At 43.4% G+C, this 19,805-nt stretch overlaps 1 protein-coding gene across 1 annotated transcript in view; it reads left to right on the forward strand.

The window, feature by feature from the left end:
- Window positions 1-19,805, forward strand: part of SORCS3 (sortilin related VPS10 domain containing receptor 3) — a 1,546,015-nt gene that overhangs the window by 1,347,981 nt on the left and 178,229 nt on the right. Inside the window, exon 24 of the mRNA XM_086919577.1 lies at window positions 6,956-7,079. Coding sequence (XP_086775703.1) covers window positions 6,956-7,079 — 124 coding nt within the window. The remainder of the gene's footprint in view (window positions 1-6,955; window positions 7,080-19,805) is intronic.

The raw sequence follows: 19,805 nt of genomic DNA on the forward strand, positions 1-19,805 counted from the left end.
GGCTGGGCCCAAGGAGCAGAAATATATTGACCGTTGTGTAAAAGATATGATGTGATCTAGTAACTCGATTGACCATAATATCACAATTTTTTAAAATAACACTACCTCTCCATCCATATTAAAGATTTCTGTATTGGAGAACTATTGTTTTTTATAAAGAGAAACCCCACTTTCACTCTTTTTGCACCCTCCATCTGGGAGAACTTTTTAATCTCTAGGCACTGCTACCCAGACCAGAGGTTGCCTCAGGATGAGGCTGGCATATAGCACGATATTGAACACCCGATGACTATGCCATAACACTGACAAGGGGCTGAAAACAGATATTCACCGCATTTAAAATCGAAGCGTTTATGAGGGTGTTTCAAGTGTAACCAATGGTTATGAAGCTACAAGTGTCCATTCTTCCTATTGATAAATCAGACAAGTATGTTAACCCCTTAGCTGCTGAGACTTTTTTCACCCCAATGCTGAGTACTTTATTTGATGTTTTTGTAGCTGGGAAATCTGCTGCATCTAAAGTTGAATCGTTTCATACAAGGAAAATCAGTCCAAAAACTACCGCTATCTTTTTCATCTAAAGTTACCCATCCATTCGTAATGGACCTGTAATTGTAAACACCACATTTTTAACCCTCCACAGGCACACTTTTTGTTCCTCTGCATTTGGTAATGAGAAGAGACAATTAGCTTGATCTTGTAATTTGCGTGGTTTTTTTGTGAAGAAAACAACATTTTGTTATACATCATAACCTGGCACATGTTGTGTTATCAGGCCTTGGATGAGGTCTTAATGCCTTCTTGTTTGTTACCAGTGAATTCATGTACTCTTTCTCGTAGGCTCAAATTAAAGACACTTAGCACATCACCAAATGTTTGCATGTGATCTCTTTTGATAGTACATGTTTTGGGTACCTCTGCTTCTTGTTTTTATCGAGAGATTGATATCATTCATATATTCCTGACATAGGTTTAAAAATAAGCACATTGAAAGTACTAAAATGGAATAAGAATATGTTTGATTAAGTTAACGTTTATGTGCTAAATGTTTTTCCTTGCCTTATTAGTATCCTCCATTTCAAAAGTTAGCATGTGGCCTGACCTGTCCAATCCTCACTTGGTGCCCTTTGATGTCTCGTCCCTGACCTTCCATACCATTTACCTCTTCCATATTGTTAGAAATTGAGGTTTCTAGTTAGCAGAGTATACACCCTGTCAAAGCAGGAACCAAAATCCTAGTCAGGGTAAGTCAGATACAAAACCCAAACTAACCTGTGCTCACCCTCTGGTAGCTTGATACAGAGCTGTGAGACTTAACTTAAGAGGCAATGTGTAAAGTATTTGTGAAACACTTTATTTACAGCAACACCACATTAATACTCCACAGCAGTTTAGAACAATATAGAATGCTTATCCGAGTAAAACAAAACCAAAACAACAAACATCCAATAAGTAGAAGACAAGATATGAACTTTTAAAGATTAAATGTAAACAAGTGCTTAAAAGTCCATAGCCCTAAAAGGTTACTTGAGGTCACACTAGACCAGGGTAAATCCAAAGTTAAGGCCAACCGCAATGGAGGAACGGCCGGATACAGGACCCATGCAGGGTATGCTGAAAGAGTACCTTTGTATGAAGCAATCGTCGATGGTGAAGACTCTCTGCATCAGTTCAGATTCATACCTACTCAAGATGGCTGGCAAGTAGGAGCTCTTCCTTGGAGCTCCCAAGTTGGAGATTACCAAATTGGTAGCTATCCCCCTGTTAACCCGGCCATTTGCCTTTCACTACTTTACAACCCATCCTTACCACTCACTACGATACTGGATCTTCTATTTCAACATCGCTCACCTGCAGTAACGATCTCCCGGGGACCGAAGTGCATCACCTCATCTGCTTCGCCACTCACCATCAGGAACGATCTCCCAGAGACCGGCGTGCTGCACCTCCTCTGCTTCCAATGTAGCTATAATGATTGCGCCCTGAAACTCGCCGCTCTCCTGCAGGACCGATCTTCCCCTGGGCGGGCGTGCTTTGCCTCATCTCCTTCCGCCACAGCTTCGCTGAATGTGCCATGAAAGTGTGAAGCCCTGGTTCCCCAGTGAAGCTTCTGACTGGCATTTGTCCAACTGTGGTGCAGCCTTTGTGCTGCAGCCTCGATCTCTGGGACCGGGTCTACTCCCTTCTACCATGCAGCCAGCAGCTTACCCTGAGCCCCGGTTCTCTTCCCCTCCTCTGGCTGCTGTTTGCCCTGCCGCCTAACTTCCTGCTGCCTCGTTGACGCGGCTTTCTAGCCGTGCTTTTTGTGTATAAGCCTCCAGTTAGCTGCCTAGAACCTGGTACCAATGCTGACAATCGCGACTATGTTGTCCCAAACATCCCGCTACCTCTCGAGGCAGCTCTCTAGCCGTGCTCGTGCTGTTTGCGTTAGCCTCCAGCTAGCACCCTCAATCCTGGTACCAACGCCGACATCTGTGACTTTGTTGTCCTGCTCTTCGCCTGACTTCCTGGGGTGGATGAGCAACATTTCCTGTGGCACGCTCTGCTTCAAGACCGGGTAAGCATACTGCCCAACCCGCATTTCCAAGTAAGGGCCTGCGCTTCCTCCTATTGGGAGTCTGACTCGAGAGATTCACTGCTACTGTTGTTTAACGCCCCAGCAAGTGGCAGCGCCTCTTCCTGCTGATTTCAAATCTTTGCAGGGCCAGGTCCTCACCATTGAGGTTGTAACACATGGGGCCACGCATTGGTGTGTTTTAGCACCCCGCAGCCACTTGATTGCCAACTTAGCGTCTAATATGCCCGGCATTTTGTGGCTTGCCAAATTTCCCCCTACTCAAAATGACCGCTATTGGTGAATCCCCAATCCTTGAACTATTTACAAACAGGGAAGGAGGCTCACGCTCTTCCTCTTTTGGCATGTCCCCATCTAATTAGTGATTCGTCTATCTCAGCTCCTCCTTAAACTTTCACTGCATGGTTCAGAGACTTGCTTCTCCGCTTTTGCAATGGCAGTGTTCCAATACCTACCTGGTTAGGAAGGTTAAAGAAGTTTAGGAATCCCACGGCTATCTCTACGGAGATCAGTTCCGCACTCATCTCTTCCTTTTACTGATGAGGTGAATCACAAGGTCCATCCCCGTTGTGATGGTACTTGCTGCTGCCCACCAGAGTTCGCACTACTTCTTTCTTTACAACCTTCTTTGGCTCTTCACTCACCTCCTCCTCATTAGGGTTCTGACTGTGTCATTCACCAGCTCTTCGCTACTCTTATGAGACTGCATTCTGAAAACATCTAGTATCTTCTCTGTCAACCTCTTGAGATACATGACGATGGATTCCCTTCACTCCTTTCTTTCTGGATTGTAAACACCTTCTGCTACTTCTTCATCCTTGATCATTTACCCTGTGCGTATCTCTAGTTTGACGTCCACCTTGGAATGGTTAGCAACACTTTGTCATACACTCAAGCTTCTACCTCTCTTCCAGCCCCCACTAATCTTCCCCATTGAGGGCCCACTGTCAGCTCTTCACTCTCCTTATTTGCCATCCATCTTGGAATGTGTACAGATGTTGCTATCCACTAGTAGAGGAATCCCACTCTCCCCCCTAGTCTTCACCACTTTGGTCCCTCTGTCATCATCCTAAACAATGTCCTCCTGCGCTTACAGCAGACTGGACTCCAGTCTGAGCAGCTTGGCAGGAATAGTTGCATAATTAATTATCCTCCCAACCTTTCCAGAAACGTAGTTAAATCCTTCAAGACTGCTCAAAGCTAATCCAGAAACAGTTATCTCTGACCCCTATTTCTGCCATAAAAAAGGAGCTATTACTAGTGATCTGATCTATACTAAAAGAAGAGCCCTGTGGAGAAAGGCATTCCACTTTTTTCTCAGGATGACCTCTGCTAGTGACGTAATCCACATTCAGAGCTAATGCCATCATATCCATCTACAGCAATGGGACTATCCTCATCCAAGCCTCTGATCAGAATCTGGGCATTTTCAAGGACAGTTTCTCCATCATTAAAAAGTCTCTTGACCAAAGTGACACTTCCAGCTACTCAATTGACGCTAGCCCCACAACCAATCCTCAGGACCTCCAAGATCTTTCCTTACTGAGCCCCAATCACCAGGTGACTTCACCTACTACCTTGAACAACACTCATTTGACCATAGCTCCACCGCTTCTAGATTGCTGTGACTCACCCAAAATCCCTCGACTATCCAGACTTCACCCCCTACACTCTAGGTTGTCGAGGTCCAATGATAGCATTGCATTGATTACCTCTATAACTCTATAACATTTGATGCCAGAGAGTCACACCTCTGGATAGTCATAGGTGACCACGCCCCCGTGGTAATGGCAACTCACTTTGTTCACCTGGCTATCCCTCGCGTGTTCTGGGGACCGCTTCGGTGAATACTGCGGTTTGGGACAGAAACCACGGCTGGGCAGAAGAAACGGAGCAGCTTTTTTTCGTGCCGGTAATGCGGATTCCGCTGGACGTAGCAGTCGGGACCCATGTTGTATAAGAAGCAGCACTGCATTGACATCGGAGGGCACTGCACCGTTACCGATCAGCGCAAATCCGTCATTGCATTGATTTTTGCAGAAAACAGCTGCAGAACCCACTTAACCAGGCATTTGTGAAGAGTGAACTAATCACCCCTTGGCATCTCAAGGCGCTAGGAGCCATCGGGGAAATTAAATGAGCTTTTGCTCAGAGTCACATGATGCTGAGCTGATCTGCCTCCGGTGCTGGTTCTTGGACCGCGAGCCCAGCGCTGCAGAGTCAGCCGCCCTGGCCACTGCGCCACAACTCTCCCACACTTCTGAGGCCCAAGTCTTGAGTGGGCACCTCAGGCAATGGTAGGCATCACAGATGACAGAGTCAAGCAGAAATGAAAGAAGTCTTTTATGACCCTGAAACTTCAGAAAGCAGGAGGCAAGCCGGCAAACCATTGGAGAAACTTGTCTTCAAGGATGTAGTGAACAGGTCTAGTCCTGCTCACTCCCAGGCAAGAAGCAGCAGGCAGCAGTCCCTCCTTCAGCACAACAGTCAGCTGGCCAACACAGCAATGCAGTTAGCAAAGTGCCATTCCCTACTAGAGCAAAGCATATCTTCTTCCAGGTAGAATGTCCTTGGTTCCAGCAAAGTTCTGATTTGATGGTGTCAGGGGTCCAGTACTTATACCCAAATGTGCTTTTGCAGTCGGGGGACTTTAAAGAGTACTTTGAAGATCATAAGGTCTCTGCCTTCCCTGCCCTGACTCCAGACTGACTACAGGGGTATCCAGCTCTTTCTGTGGGACAGACACAGCCCAATTTAGGTGCAAGTGTCAGCTACTCCTTCACAATCTACCTCAGGAAGTCCCATCAGCCTGGTGAAGGGCCGTCAGGATGCAAATGTCACATCTCTTCTTCATTTGTGTTACTGTCTAGAGGGAATTCACGAAGCCCAGCTGTCACGCAACCCAGACGTATATATTCAGAGACAGGCAGAGGCACCGAATGTTTAAAGTAAGAAAATGCCAACGATATAAAAGTGTAATTTTCACACTTACCATTTTAAATCCGACTTCACTATAAGTTGTGATTTTAAATAGTGAGCCCAGAGACGCCAACCTCCAAATCTCTATCCTTTTCCAATTGGAAATTACACTTAATAGATATTTTAAGGCAATCCCAATGTTCACCAATGGGAGAGATAGTCCTTGCAGTAATGAAAAATGAATTGAGATGTGTTTCACTACCAGGACATATAAAACTCAAATACACATGTCCTATGTTTTAAATACACTGCACCCTGCCTATAGGGGTGCCTAGTGCCTACCTTAGGGGTAACCTATATGTATTAAGAGGAAAGGTTTGGGCCTGGCAAGTAGGGTAACTTGTTAGGGCAAAATGGCAGTTTACACTGCATACACAGGCTCTGCAGTGGTAGGCCTGAGCCATGTTTAAAGAGCTGCTGAGTGGATAGAACAATCAGTCCTGCAGGCCCATTATCATTTAATTTACTGGCCCCGGGCACATATAGTGCACTTTGCTAGGGACTTACAAGTAAATTCAGTCTATGCCAATTGTGGATAAGCCAATTTTTCCACGTTTTGAGTACAGAGCATATGCACTTCAGCACTGGTTATCAGTGGTACAGTGCCCAGAAACCTAAAGCCAGCAAACATTTCAGCAAAACAGGAGGTCAGAAGGCAAAAAGTCTGGGAAAAACACACCAAGGATGCCAGGTCTAACAGTTACCTCAGCACGTTCTGACATGTTTCTGTCTTCTTTTCTAGCATTGTGCATGTTCCTCAGTGCTCCCACCCGTGCTCCTCTCCTGCTACTCCATTTTACCTGTCCCTGTCTACTGGGCCAACCACAGGCTCTGTTCTCCCCTTTGTATTAGTGCACCATGGAATCATAAAATACATTTCTCAAGGTTTGGTGCATCCTTCTACATTATGCAAGTACAGAATAAGCTTTCATTTTCCATATATTTAATTTTCTCACAAAATAATGATGGGATCCGATAACATTAACATGTGTTTCCAAATATAAAACAAAGACAATGCCTTTAATGTGTGTGAATTAGCTTTGTATTTAGGCATCATATGTCATGTTTGGCAAGAAATACAGCCCGGATCAGTTGTTCTGTCGGGTGAGTAGCTGAGACAAAGCCTCTAATCTGCATGAATAGTGGAATAATTCCTCCAAAGGAATAAAACATGAAGGCAGGGATAGAATTTCTGAAAATCAGCGCTTTGATCTCACACAGGCATATGAATAATGGGATTCAGGTACACTGAAGGGAGAACCTATGATAGTCTGGACTGCTAAGGAAAGGTAATAATTATTTTTTCATACTGCTTTATTCTGCCTCAGAGATGGCTATCGAAAGATGTTGCTTGTTGCTGTCACGCTAGTTATATTTGGCATTTTTGTTTGATTCTTCCAGCCTTTGATTACCTTGGAGAGCAGCGTCTCTTTCACTTTCCACACAGAAGGAATGCACACCGTCACCGTCCAAGTATCCGCAGGAAATGGCCTTATTCAGGACACAAAGGACATCGCCATACACGGTACATTCAAGCGCGATCTAGTGAAGCATGTTTTTAACCCGAATGCTAGCAGTGTCACTCACACATTTTATTATCTTGATGGAATTTGTCATTCATATATGTTCTAACTTTTTTTCTATTCGCTAGCATTTAAAAATCACACCTTCAGAGAATAGCGCAAGTGATGTAGAAACTACTCCAGTATTTCAACTTTCCACTATTGGGCCGCCGGAACGTCACTTTTTTGACGTTCCAGTAGCTCAGAGTAACACTGACATGTTTATAAGGCCATGTAGAGACATGTTACGTGGCTTTTCATAGCCATATAAATATGTGCCTCTTTCACACAGAAAACTGTGTGAGAGGGGCGTTCCATGGGTGGTGCTGGGCAGAGGCGCAACTAGAGCCACATTTCGGGGGGGGCTAAGAAAAAATTTCGGTGGGGGCTGAACATTTAATCAGTAGGCAGAGTGGAGCTGCAGGGGCTCTTAGAAGGGGTGAAACAACTGCAAGGCCTAATTACCATTCAAATGGTCTTGTGAAACGTTCGGGTGCGGCTCTGTGTGTGCCCGGAATCTGTCTCATCCCGGGCTGCCACACACGATGGGAGGGGGGGAGGGGGGGGCTGAAGCCCGCTGAGTCCAATGGGTGTTGCGCGCCTGGTGCTGGGGGTGTTCCAAACAACATCCATGGCTTTTTGACACTGCCCCAGATTTACGAGTCATCATAAGTCTTCAGAGGGGAGGTGTAATGTAGGCACAATGAGGAGAAATATCTTTATTTCTCCTTGTTTTTTCTCTATCTATGTGTGCTGAATTCTGCACCACACATAAAAAGAAGAATAAGCCTCTGGCGATTTGTTTTGTGGAGGAAACATGCACAAACATAATCATCCCGCAATGCAGACACCCTTGAACCATGGTACAAAGGTGCCTGCATTGGTGCACCGCAGCCCATTATGTGCTGTTGCTGTAGGGCAGTGCAGCGGCAAGGCCTGCCGCGCTGCCCTATGGCAAAAAATCCATAAATGAGGCTGTAGGTGTGTAGACCGAGAGACATTTATGCCAAAAGCATTTTCACTAAATGAACAAAGTAAATTGAAAATGAAAAACCTGCTAGCCCCTCATATTCATCGTTAGCCACACACATGTATACCACTATACATTATGAAATTACTGTGTAATCGACCACTTATTTACATACAGTAGAACCCACATATTTGACGAAAGGATAGGAAAGATGATAGTGACTCAGTGACCCATAAATGAATTAAAATTGCGATATATGTAATTTACAATTTTCTGTCAAACAACAGATAAGGAGTTATTTACTTAGGTGCATTCATCTACATGGTGTCAAGAAAAAGAAATGGAGTAAGTTAGAATTGTGTTAAAAGTGTGTATAAATAGACAGCTGTAGTTGACACAACAGCCTGCAAATAATCTCAGGAGTGATGGGTGATGGCCCACATTTGTTTGTGACAAAGTTAGGCATTTCTGATCTGACTGTGTAATATATAACTGCAAAGGTCCTGTTGACAGTCTAACAAAAGCAGCAATATTACTAGCTTGCACTTCTTCAGAAAACCTATGTACTGGTGCAGTTACATTTTGTAGTAACATTTTCCCTTGCCACGAGCGAAAAAAACATTATTAGCACTGGCCAGCTAGGACAAATATTACATTTGGCAGCAACCAAATATCATAAGAATTGTAATGCACGGACAGGTAATCTGGATGCTGTGCGTTGGCAGAAAGAAAACACCACAACAGAATGTGCAAATACTAATATCCCCTAACTTTGTATCTATTCTTTGTCCAATCTCAAGTTATCAGTATAATTAGTAGTTATTAGATGGACCAGACGTTTGTCTGGATATATGTGAAAATGGAATTATGTGGCAATGGAGAAACAAATTATGCTATAGGGTGTCTAAATTATGCATTAGAAGAAGGCAAATTAGCATTTTGTAGCAGGGCGATTGTGATGTTTTTTTCTATTTTTGCATCCATTAATACTGTTATGGGCAAACATTTTATCTCATTATTATCAGTTGGATACACCAATAAGCATCTAAAAGGTCAAAAGTTAATCTCTGCAAAAGGTCTGTCACTGAGCAGCACCACACGTGGTTTTTCCTAAAGTAAGATACATCTGAAAACTATGCTGCAGATGGTGAATTATGTTGCAAGTATGGTATATATATATATATGTGTAGGAAAAATGCAGTGGTAACAAAATTGCATATTTCCAGTGTCCCTGATGAAGGTCATATATTTCACTAGCTTATCATGAAGGATGGGGCCCTCTAGAGCCTGTGGGTTGTACACATACAACCCCCTGCTATGCCTTCCCAAATGAAGAGTCGGTTAGACAGTAGAGAATACAAACAAGCATTTATTACCATATTCTCTGCAGAGGAGTCCGTCATTACCTGCACCCTAAGATGACTGGAGAGGGACTGCCCATCCCAGGCAAAGGAATAGCAAATATACATTTCAGCAAGAGCACAAGACACACCCATCAAGTAACTTTCCACAGAAGGCAGCAGGAGACAAAGAGGGGCACACAAGGATGAGCTAAGAGGCTTAGGCCGGGTACACACTTTCTCTCCCTGGCAAGGTCATTTTGTTTGCCTGCAGCTGAGCTAGTGGGAGCAGGCTCCATCTCAGGGGAAAGGTATGCAGGAGTATAAACAACATATCCATTAATACAGTGAGGTGCAACCTTAGGTGAAAATGCACCCCAGCAGCTTTCTTCTGAAGCAAACAGTACACAAACATTCAGTCACAGGCTAATATGGATTGCGAAATACAAAATGGGGTCACACGAGCTAACTAAAGCGTACATGCTGCGAGGATAAATAAGTGGGTGCATAACGTGAATACAAATGGGGTCTATTTAGCCACATATTTCTGACCTAATGTAGCATAACATAGTACATTACAGAAAGAGGAATTTCAAATCTAACAAGAATTGCTTCTTTTGAGAAGTCCTAAAAAATTGAAAATGTGCGTAACTTGTATTGTGTGTGACTCTTTGATATATCTCATGACTTATGAAACAGATTCTTGGTGAAGATAGTTTTACGGCCGTCGCAGCTGGTGACCATTACAAGTGGTGGGGCATAATCCTTGCCTTAAATTCCAGTGAGTGAGACTGAATCACTTACGTACACATACACATTCACATGAATATTACCTATTACCCGAGATTCTAGGAAATGGAAATGCTACCCTCTGGCCATGAGAGTAAGCAAGGCACTTCCAAATATTTAAAAAGGAAAGATACAAGAGTCAGGATCAGCGGATCATCAGCAAGCCCTCAAGAATTGGAAACAGCGTCACAGCTCTCTCCTCTCACAAACTTAGGAATAATGCCAGCCACTCCTCCTACTTTCTAGGTTCAGTTATACTCTATTTTCTCAAAAGTCCAACCCACTACTCTATCCATCCCACCTAACTAACGATTCTAATTGGCAAAAACGAGGGGTGACATTTTGAAGAACACCATTGTGACGCCTCCCACCCTCCTCAGTACGCACGAGATCTGGGGATAAAAACAACATGTCAACCCGTCCGCGCAGCGGGCGGGCGCAGCGGGCGCGCCGAAGGCGCGCCGAAGGCGAGCCCGTCTGCGCCCGTCCGCACCGGGACCGGGCCCAGGGCCCCGACCCCTGGCCAGATCTCATCAGACTGTAGGATAACCCATTCTCGAGCCTCCTTATTAGAACTACGCACCCTTTCCAACTCTCGATGTTTGGTTCACGACCCCAGCAGTCTTACATACAACTCGGCTATTAACTGTACTAATTGTAATACCACGATCTTCATAAATAATCAAAAAATTCTACCTAAAGTAATATCAGCAGCGAAAGAAACGGATTATCTCATGGCCCTGATTAATGCGAGATCAGTATGCAAGCATAGACAAGAAATAGCCGACCTCATTATAGACAACAATCTAGATGTCCTTTTCGTTACTGAGACCTGGCTGGATGAAGCATCCGGACCAGACTTGGTTATTGCTGTGCCTCACGGCTACACCATTTACCATCTGGACAGGAAACTACAACGAGGGGGGGACTGGCAATTATTGCCAGAGAAGGATTTCCGAATTAAAATAACACCCATTTCAGTAACCACATGTGAGGTACTTCAATTTAGCATTCGCTTCACTGCCATTTATAGTTTCAAAGGTCTACTCTTATATCGTCCCCCTGGAAACAGAACGCCTTTTATAAACACTCTTAGTACAATCATGGAATCACTTATCATGGAGGAATCATTCACAATTCTGGGTGATATGAATTTTCACCTGGACCTGAAAGAGGACAAGGATACCCAGACCTTGATTATGGATCTGGACATGTTAGGACTTAAACATTTGATCACGTCCCCGACCCACCAAGCTGGACACATTCTTGACAGTATTTTTTCTAATGTTGAGACCCTACAGATTCTTAACATCCTGCCATTGCCTTGGACGGATCATTATGTCATATTCAATAAGCTGACTCTAACTGATACTTCAAAGAAAAAAGCCTTGCCACCGAAGCCAACCACTTTCAAAATTTGGAAAAATATAAATCATTCCGAATTAACCAATCTACTGGACAGCTCTTGTCCATTACTCTCCACCGACCCATCCATTGCCACTCAACAATTTCACGACTGGCTAAGCAACGCCACTAATACCTTAGTTCCAACAAAAAAAGTTTACATGAACAGAACGACCCCTTCTGCCCCATGGTACACTGACGAGCTCAGGAGACAAAAACAGCTCAACAGAAGCAGGGAAAGGAAGTGGCATAGAAATTACGATCCCGACGAGAAAGCGAAATATAAAGAGTCACTATCAGTGTATAAAGATATGATTATGGAAGCAAAGAAAACATTCTTTTCAGAAAAAATCGACAAAGCTAAAAACTCAACTAGACAATTATACGACATTACCAGAACACTATTGGGTAATGCACCAGATCTTACCCCGCCTGCCTCTCAATCCTTCTGTGATGAATTGGCTAAATTCTTTTATTCTAAAGTCAATGATATCTATCAGGCTTTCTCTTCTAACCCCCTAAACTCGCCCTCCCCTAAGCCAGCACAGGACTATGAATTCACGAGTTTTAAACCCCTGACCATGGAACAAACCACAAAAATAGTCTCTTCCATTAAGACTGGATCCATATTGGATCCGTGTCCATTCTCGGTTCTCCCACCAGTGATGAATACTCTCATCCCGAGGATCACTTCAGTCTGTAACACCATACTAGGCTCCGGAATCTTCCCCGAATCCTTAAAAAACACGATTGTGAAGCATCTGTTAAAGAAAGCTAGCTTGGACAAGACAGACCCAAAGAACTATAGACCCTTCTTAGCCAAAGTGGTCGAAAAGGCCATGAATCAACAGCTGGTCGAGTACATCGAGACACACCACCTACTGGATGACTCGCAATTTGGCTTTCGAAGACACCATGGCACCGAAACCGCCTTAATCAAGGCTGCGGACGACATAAGGACCATCCGAGATCTCGGTGGGACAGCAGTCCTAGTCATGTTGGACCTGTCGGTGGCATTCGACACGGTCGACCACAACACTCTAATCGACCGTGTCGAAAAGATGGGCATTCACCAATCGGCGAGCAATTTGATTGCCTCATTCCTAGCTGACAGATCACAGGCTGTCACCATTGGCCCTTATCAGTCCATCAATCTGTCATTACCATGTGGGGTTCCTCAAGGCTCATCCCTAAGTCCGACACTTTTTAACATCTATGTGTCGGACCTTGCCAACGTCATCAAGGCATATGGGATGAGCGTAACCTCCTATGCAGATGATACCCAGCTGGTTTTGGGTATTAAAGATAACGGACCAGAGGTGGCTGACCGATTTCGACGCGGAATGCTCGCAATCAGCGAGTGGATGGCTTGCAACTGTCTTAAGCTAAATTCCGATAAGACGGAAGTGCTAATTTTCGGACCCCTCAGACCTGACTGGTCATCAACTTGGTGGCCACCGGGAATGGGTGAGCCTCCGAAGCCAGCACTCAAGGTTAGGAACCTAGGAGTAACTTTCGATGTGGACTTAAATTTCATGGCACATGCAAACAAGGTAGCGGCAACAGCCCACCATAAATTAAGGCTGATTAGGAAAATCCTCCCTTTTCTCCCAGCTACTGCTGCAAAAACACTAATCAGTTCGTTAGTGCTAACTTCCCTTGACTACTGCAACGGGCTATTTTTAAATGCCCAAACCAGGATAATAAACAAGCTTCAGTCATTGCAGAATGCTGCAGCACGGCTCCTTTCAGGAACACCTAAATTTTCCTCAGTATCTGACACCCTTAAAAACTATCATTGGCTAACGATCCGCAACCGAATAAAATTTAAATCTTTATGCATAGTTTACAAAGCATTACATGACCAAGCTCCCCAATTTTTTAAGGCAAAGCTGACACCCTATAAACCAACCAGACTGCTTCGATCAACCACTCTGAACCATCTAGTGGTCCCTCGATCCAAGACAGTATCTTGGGGAGACCGTCGCTTCCTGGTTGCGGCTTCAAAGCTTTGGAACTCCTTGCCACTCTGCATCAAGACCTCTCCCTCACTTATGCAATTTCGAAAGCTATTGAAAACCTGGCTATTCGATCAGTAGTCCAATACAGCCTGCTATGAGTGATGAGGGAATTTAATGGAATCAATTAGCGCCGAGACGCCCACGGGTATTCGCCGCGCTCAATAAATTACAAAAATAAATAAATAAATAAATAAATTGTTCATAAAACTACGTCATTCACAGGCATCAGTATCTCCTTCTTACGCAGCACCCTCATGTTCCATGTAACAATTTGTGTCATGTTCACTTCCAGAGGAACGTGGCTGTAAAAGTATTCTTTGCCTTCAAATGCACAACCTTGGCCATCACCAGAGATTACATTTCTCTGTCTGATTCATCTCTCTGCACCACAGTTCTGAATGCTCAAACTGCTTCCTGAGGCCTTTCTCATTTCAGAATTAAACCCTTTCTCCATCTTTCTAAGAAAGACAAAATATAATGTAAATATTGTTTCCACACAAGTCTTCATTTCTAAATGGGTTTTTGCAAAACATTATTAAGGTTATGCACAAAATCAAAGCATTATGTAAATAGTAATTCACAGACTTTTAGTCATTAGTTTCTGCATTGGTTATGCACAGGCTGCGGCTGACTCCTAACACATCCTCCCCATCTCGCATATGAATGCACAATGTATTCAAACACTATTAGTATCATACAATTAACAATTTTAGATGATTATTCACTAAATGAGAGGTTCAATCCGAGCAGGTTTTATTTCGCAAAAACCCTGCTTCATCACCATCACACTCACTCGCATACTGACTCACTCTGTCTCACTCATGCTCTGACTCACTAAGATTCGCTCAAGCTTTTGTTTTAACATCTTTTTACTAGACATACAGAAAATCGACATTACATTTTGGTTACCAGAGACTTGTGCAACAAAGTATGGTGGAATAGAGTTTTATCGCTGAGTACGTTCAACGAAGACACTCGGAATATAGTATTTATGGCGTTCTTGGTTCATCAGTGGACGGGACCCCGCGGGTGGGACACATATATTCCCCCAGTAGATATTCCACCGACTCTACACCGCAGACCACTTTTTGGGGCACCCGTGCAATATATACTGTTCTTTCTCTGAGTATGCACCAGTACATATCTGCCTTCCAGGCTGTTAACTTTGGCGACATCACTGGCCCCCACAGCTGTGCAATGTTTCTTTTTGGTACCATCAGACCCAGTGCTACCCATAGTTTGTTTTTTCTATTAAGGTCTGTGGGTTCCCACACATTTAGAAGGCAACAATTACCTTCCGGCTGTAAAACAATGTCTAGCACTTCACTCATACAGTTGTGTATCTGCTTCCAGGTCTCTGAATTCTCCTGCATTCCCATAATATGTGCATGAATGTGCCCACCTGACCATAGGATCTCCTGCATTTCCCGTCATCTACTCTTCCCATTTGGATTGACTCGCTCAAACTTGACTCACTTAGTCTCACACACAATAACATTCAGATACATTCCCTTTAATTCACCCTCACTTCTCTTTGTATTCACTCTTCTCAATCACTCTTTGATGTGACTTTTACTCTCTCCTTCACTAACACGCTCACTATTACTCACATACAAACATAGGCACACAAATATACTCACATATACACACACTTTCTCACTGAAAAACACTTTCACTCATACATACACAGTATTTAAAAGCATTTTTTACTTACCTTGCTGTCTGTGCTGGTCTTGTTTAGACTCCTGCTGGTTCTTTCAACTTCGGATACTGGAAACTGGAATCACAAACATGCACAGACGCAGATTCAAGTTTTAAGTCTCTGAGTTTACCACATCACACATTGGGAGGCACTGAGGCGTGCCAGGGGCCCAAGGCCAAGGCTGGGGGTTTCACCATCCCTGGAAAAACTCTGATGACTGGTGCAGGCACCTTTGTGCACCTGCACCAGACATCAGAAATTCGCTTTAGCAGAACTGTATTAGACTGCTGCTAGATGGCATTTTCCTTTTTATACCAACAGTGAATAAAAGATTATTATTCACTGTTGGTATAGCAAGCCAGATATGAATAGAGCTGGAGCCCTAATGGGAAAACCACCACTGGGGTGTGGGTTAATTGTAATTCATTGATCAGTGTTTCATCTACAAGCCATATGTTTAAGGCTAGGGTTATAAAAACTCAGCATTTTAAAGCTCCACAAAAATGAGGAGCCGATTTGGAAAGACCTGCACCCTCATTTTCTCCTGGCAGTAGCAATGTTTCATTCCCTATTCTGAGCCAAAACTTAACTTCATTCAGTATTACAAGTTGTTTCTTTTCATTTGGTGCACATAATACTACTCATATCAAAAATACTAGATTTGTTCATTACAGAATGACATATGGTAACTCAGCATTTTATCATTCTAAAGAGGAAATCATCAACAGCATTAATTTATTTATAAATGACACCTACATATAAAAACTCAAAGTATATTTTAATTGTGGTCTGTTCTGTATAAATTCCAGTCACTTCATTTTTGTAAGACTGTACTAGTTAATTATTGCACACCGTGCTGAATGTGCCTGTTGTGGAAACCTCTGAGGGTAATTCAGTAGTCATTTATTTGAATCTGGGCATAGATAATTCAATGTGGAACTTTTCTGAAATGGATACAATGAGTACCACTGAGTTGAAAGCAAGAACTATTTGAAAAGTTGCCACACACTGCCAACCAGAGTTTCTGGTTATAACCTGTGGCTTTCCAGAAAACAAATGTAAAGCAGTTACGTTCAAGAACTTGTAGTGACCTTTAACCATATCTACAAAGAAGAGAAAAGAGGATAGAACATTAGTCAGCCTCCAAGGCGAGTCAAAAAACACAAAAAGATTGATGAGGTATTATGGATTTTCCACCCTCTAGTATGATCCCACATTTGTTTAAGGAACTCCCCCACTTGTTGTGGCATGCTTCATGATGGGGCAGCTACACCATCAGATGTATCATTGTATGTTACATGGGGAGCTAAGATAGGGAATCAAGATTTTATACCAGTTAAAACTGTCTGGATATGCTACCTAAATGATTTGATTTATTCAGGGATTTTCTTCTCCGATTACAACACCTTTGCATGCCCAGTACAAGGATCCCTGGTCCTCCTGCCCCACCATTCATTACTCTACTGAGACCCTCCGCAGCGTGAACCCCGCTCACAGATCCCATTGCTGCTGCTGCACTTCGTCACTCAAGACTATAGGTACCTTCTCCTGCCAACCTGCTATTTTTCATACACCCTCTCTCCCTCACCTCTGCAATCACACATCCAACACTATCAAGACACATGACCACATAGACCTGACCCACAGTACACCACACCCCTCCCTGTCCTGCTTACTCCTCAACACTCATTCATTCAAAATCTTTATTCGGTCTGATTAAAAATAGACCATAAAAGCAGTTAAAATCTAATACAGATCCATGGTATATCAATAAAATAAATATAAGTATACTGAAGTTTAAAAATAGATACAAAATAAGTCCACTTTAGTGTAAATTAAGTCACCAGTTTCATCATGCATCCAAATTAAAAAGAAACATAAGCACAATTTTCTATGTCACAGTTGGCCGGGTGTAAAAAGATATAGTGAGAGAGAGGAGAACAAAAACCTCAAATATGGTCCACCATGTACTTCAATCCTATTCAATACAAAGGTTATTGGATAGGATTGGAGTTATTTATTCAATTTCAATATAAAAAGTAAAGGTACAATAAATGAAATAATAATTAAAGTTTCTTGTTAAAAGGATAAGTCACACGCCATAAATCCATAAATGGTTTCAACGCTTTGTCCCAATACTAATCAAGGGCAATAGAAATGTTCCTTCTAGCGTAAATGACCTCCATAGTTAAAGTTAATGTTAATGTCATTGTTACTAATAAAGCGCACTGTAACCCAATGGCCATCCTGGCGCTGAGAGACGTGTGTTCTGTCAACATGAATACCGAGTAGAAAACCATGGTGCAGCTAGGAGGAGAATAGAGCCAGGTATTATACTCTGGGGTAGAGCCAGGTCTTTATTTTCTTTCTGAACTGCAACAGATCTTCCATCTGTCTCAGGTCCAAGGGAAGGCTATTCCAAATCCATGCAGCTGCAACTCTAAAAGTTCGCCCCCCCCGGTTTTGCTCTTCTAGTCCTTGGTACTTTCACCCAATTAGCGGAGGATGAGCAGAGATTACAAATGAGAGCATATCAACCAAACTTGTTCTGCAACAGTTTGGGCCCCATACTATGCAGGGCCTTAAACACAATACAGAGCAATTTAAATTGTATCCCCTGCAATATTGAGAGCCAGTGGAGCTCTGCAAGGGCTTGAGATGCAGAGGGCCGTTGTGGCCTCATCAGGTCAAGCTTGGCCGCCGCTGTCTGAATTCTCTGTAGACTCCCAATCAAATACTTACGGGACTCCAGCAGCAGGGAATTACAGTATCCAGCCTGCTCATAATGACACTCCTTACCACCAGTGCTCATGCCTGTGTTGGTAGCATCGGAAGGATCTTCTGGAGAAACTGCTCCCAATAATCTTATTGACTTGAATTTCTAAACTCATTTTGTCATTGAAACAGATTCCCAAGTTGCGAACCATCTCAGAGGGCACTGGTGGTGTATCCGAGGGAATAGGCCAAAAATCAATTGGGAGCGGAAGTGGCATTTTCCCAGAGGCACAGCATAGGATCTCCGTTTTGACAGCATTAAATTGCAGGGAATAATTTTTCAGCCAGTGTACTGTGTCCTGCGTACAGTCATGGAATTTACCTAGTGTGGTTGACTGATATCCCTCAAATTACAGGATAAGCTGATATTGTGGGACTTGATAACAGCGATCAGAGGGCTCATGTACGCGTTGAATAATATGGGGCCAATCGCGGATCCCTGAGGGTCCCCATGCTGAATATCAACGAACTTTGATTGATAGGGGGCAGAGCTACAGCCTATCGTCTGTTGGACATGTAGGATTGAAGCCATTTCAAAGCCACGCCCAACACCCCTGCTCCCTCCAGCCTCACCAGAAGGACCTTGCGGTTGACCGTGTCGAATGTGGCAAACAGGTTCCGCAAGATCAATATTGCTGATTGTCCCCTGTCCGCTCTCATTCGAAGATCGTCCAAAACAGTCACCAAAGCAGTCTCCACCGTCCCATGTCCTGGGTGGAAGCCAAATTGCACCTCCCTCAGCTTATTGTTAGCCTCCAAAACTTGGCGAGCGCTTTGCTTAACAAATGATCTGTGATCTTCACTGGATAAGGTAGGAGAGAGATGGGCCTATAGCTTTTAAGGAAGGCTGGATGAAGTGTAGGTTTTTCAGAAGTGGAGATATAAATGCTTGTTTCCAGCAGGTCAGTACCGACCCGCTGCACAAAGATTGACTGCACAACTGCCTTAGAAGTGGAAATAGTTCTGAACCTAGCTCTTTCCAAATCTTAGGGGGAATAGGGCTCAGGAGTGACGCTGAGGAGACACCTAGCGCTATTTTGTTAAAGTCCTCCTTGGAAGGTGTCTCAAAATCATCTAAAAAAAAACTCTGATCCAGTGGCGTGTTCACACCAGCCCAAACGTCCTGCATATCTGATGGTGGTCTACTACCCCTACCAACAGAGCTATCCACTTTCAGTTCTTCAATAATTGTGCTCATCTTGTCCTCAATAAAATCGGGCAAACTATCACATAACTCTTGTGTGAGAAGAACCTTATTTTTTGTGCATTCAGGATTAGCAATGTCATTCATAATTTTAAAAATACTCTTTGTCCTGTTCGGTGCCTTGATAATGATGTCTGCAATTTCTTTCTTATAGCTTAAAATGTTCTCCTTCCAGGCGGCCTTATCCTTATTTGCATACCCCTTCCTCCACTTCTGTTCTGCCTGTTTACAGCCCAATTTTAAATTTCTCAGTTTTTTCACTGTACCATGGGGTGGAAGGTATACCTACTTTTTTAACCATTTTTAAAGGAGAAATCTGACCAAGTTTTTCATTTATATGTTCACAGAGGGCCGCATAGTTCTCCTCCACCTGTTTTTCAGAATCAAAGGACCCTGCAAAGTGGAATACAGGGGATAGAAGGCAGTGATTGCAGATAGAAATATACAAGGTGACAGTGTGTGAAATTAAGCGATCTTATAGTTG

Source organism: Lissotriton vulgaris, chromosome 5, assembly GCF_964263255.1.
Source record: "Lissotriton vulgaris chromosome 5, aLisVul1.2, whole genome shotgun sequence".
In the NCBI taxonomy this organism is placed as follows: Eukaryota; Metazoa; Chordata; class Amphibia; order Caudata; family Salamandridae; genus Lissotriton; species Lissotriton vulgaris.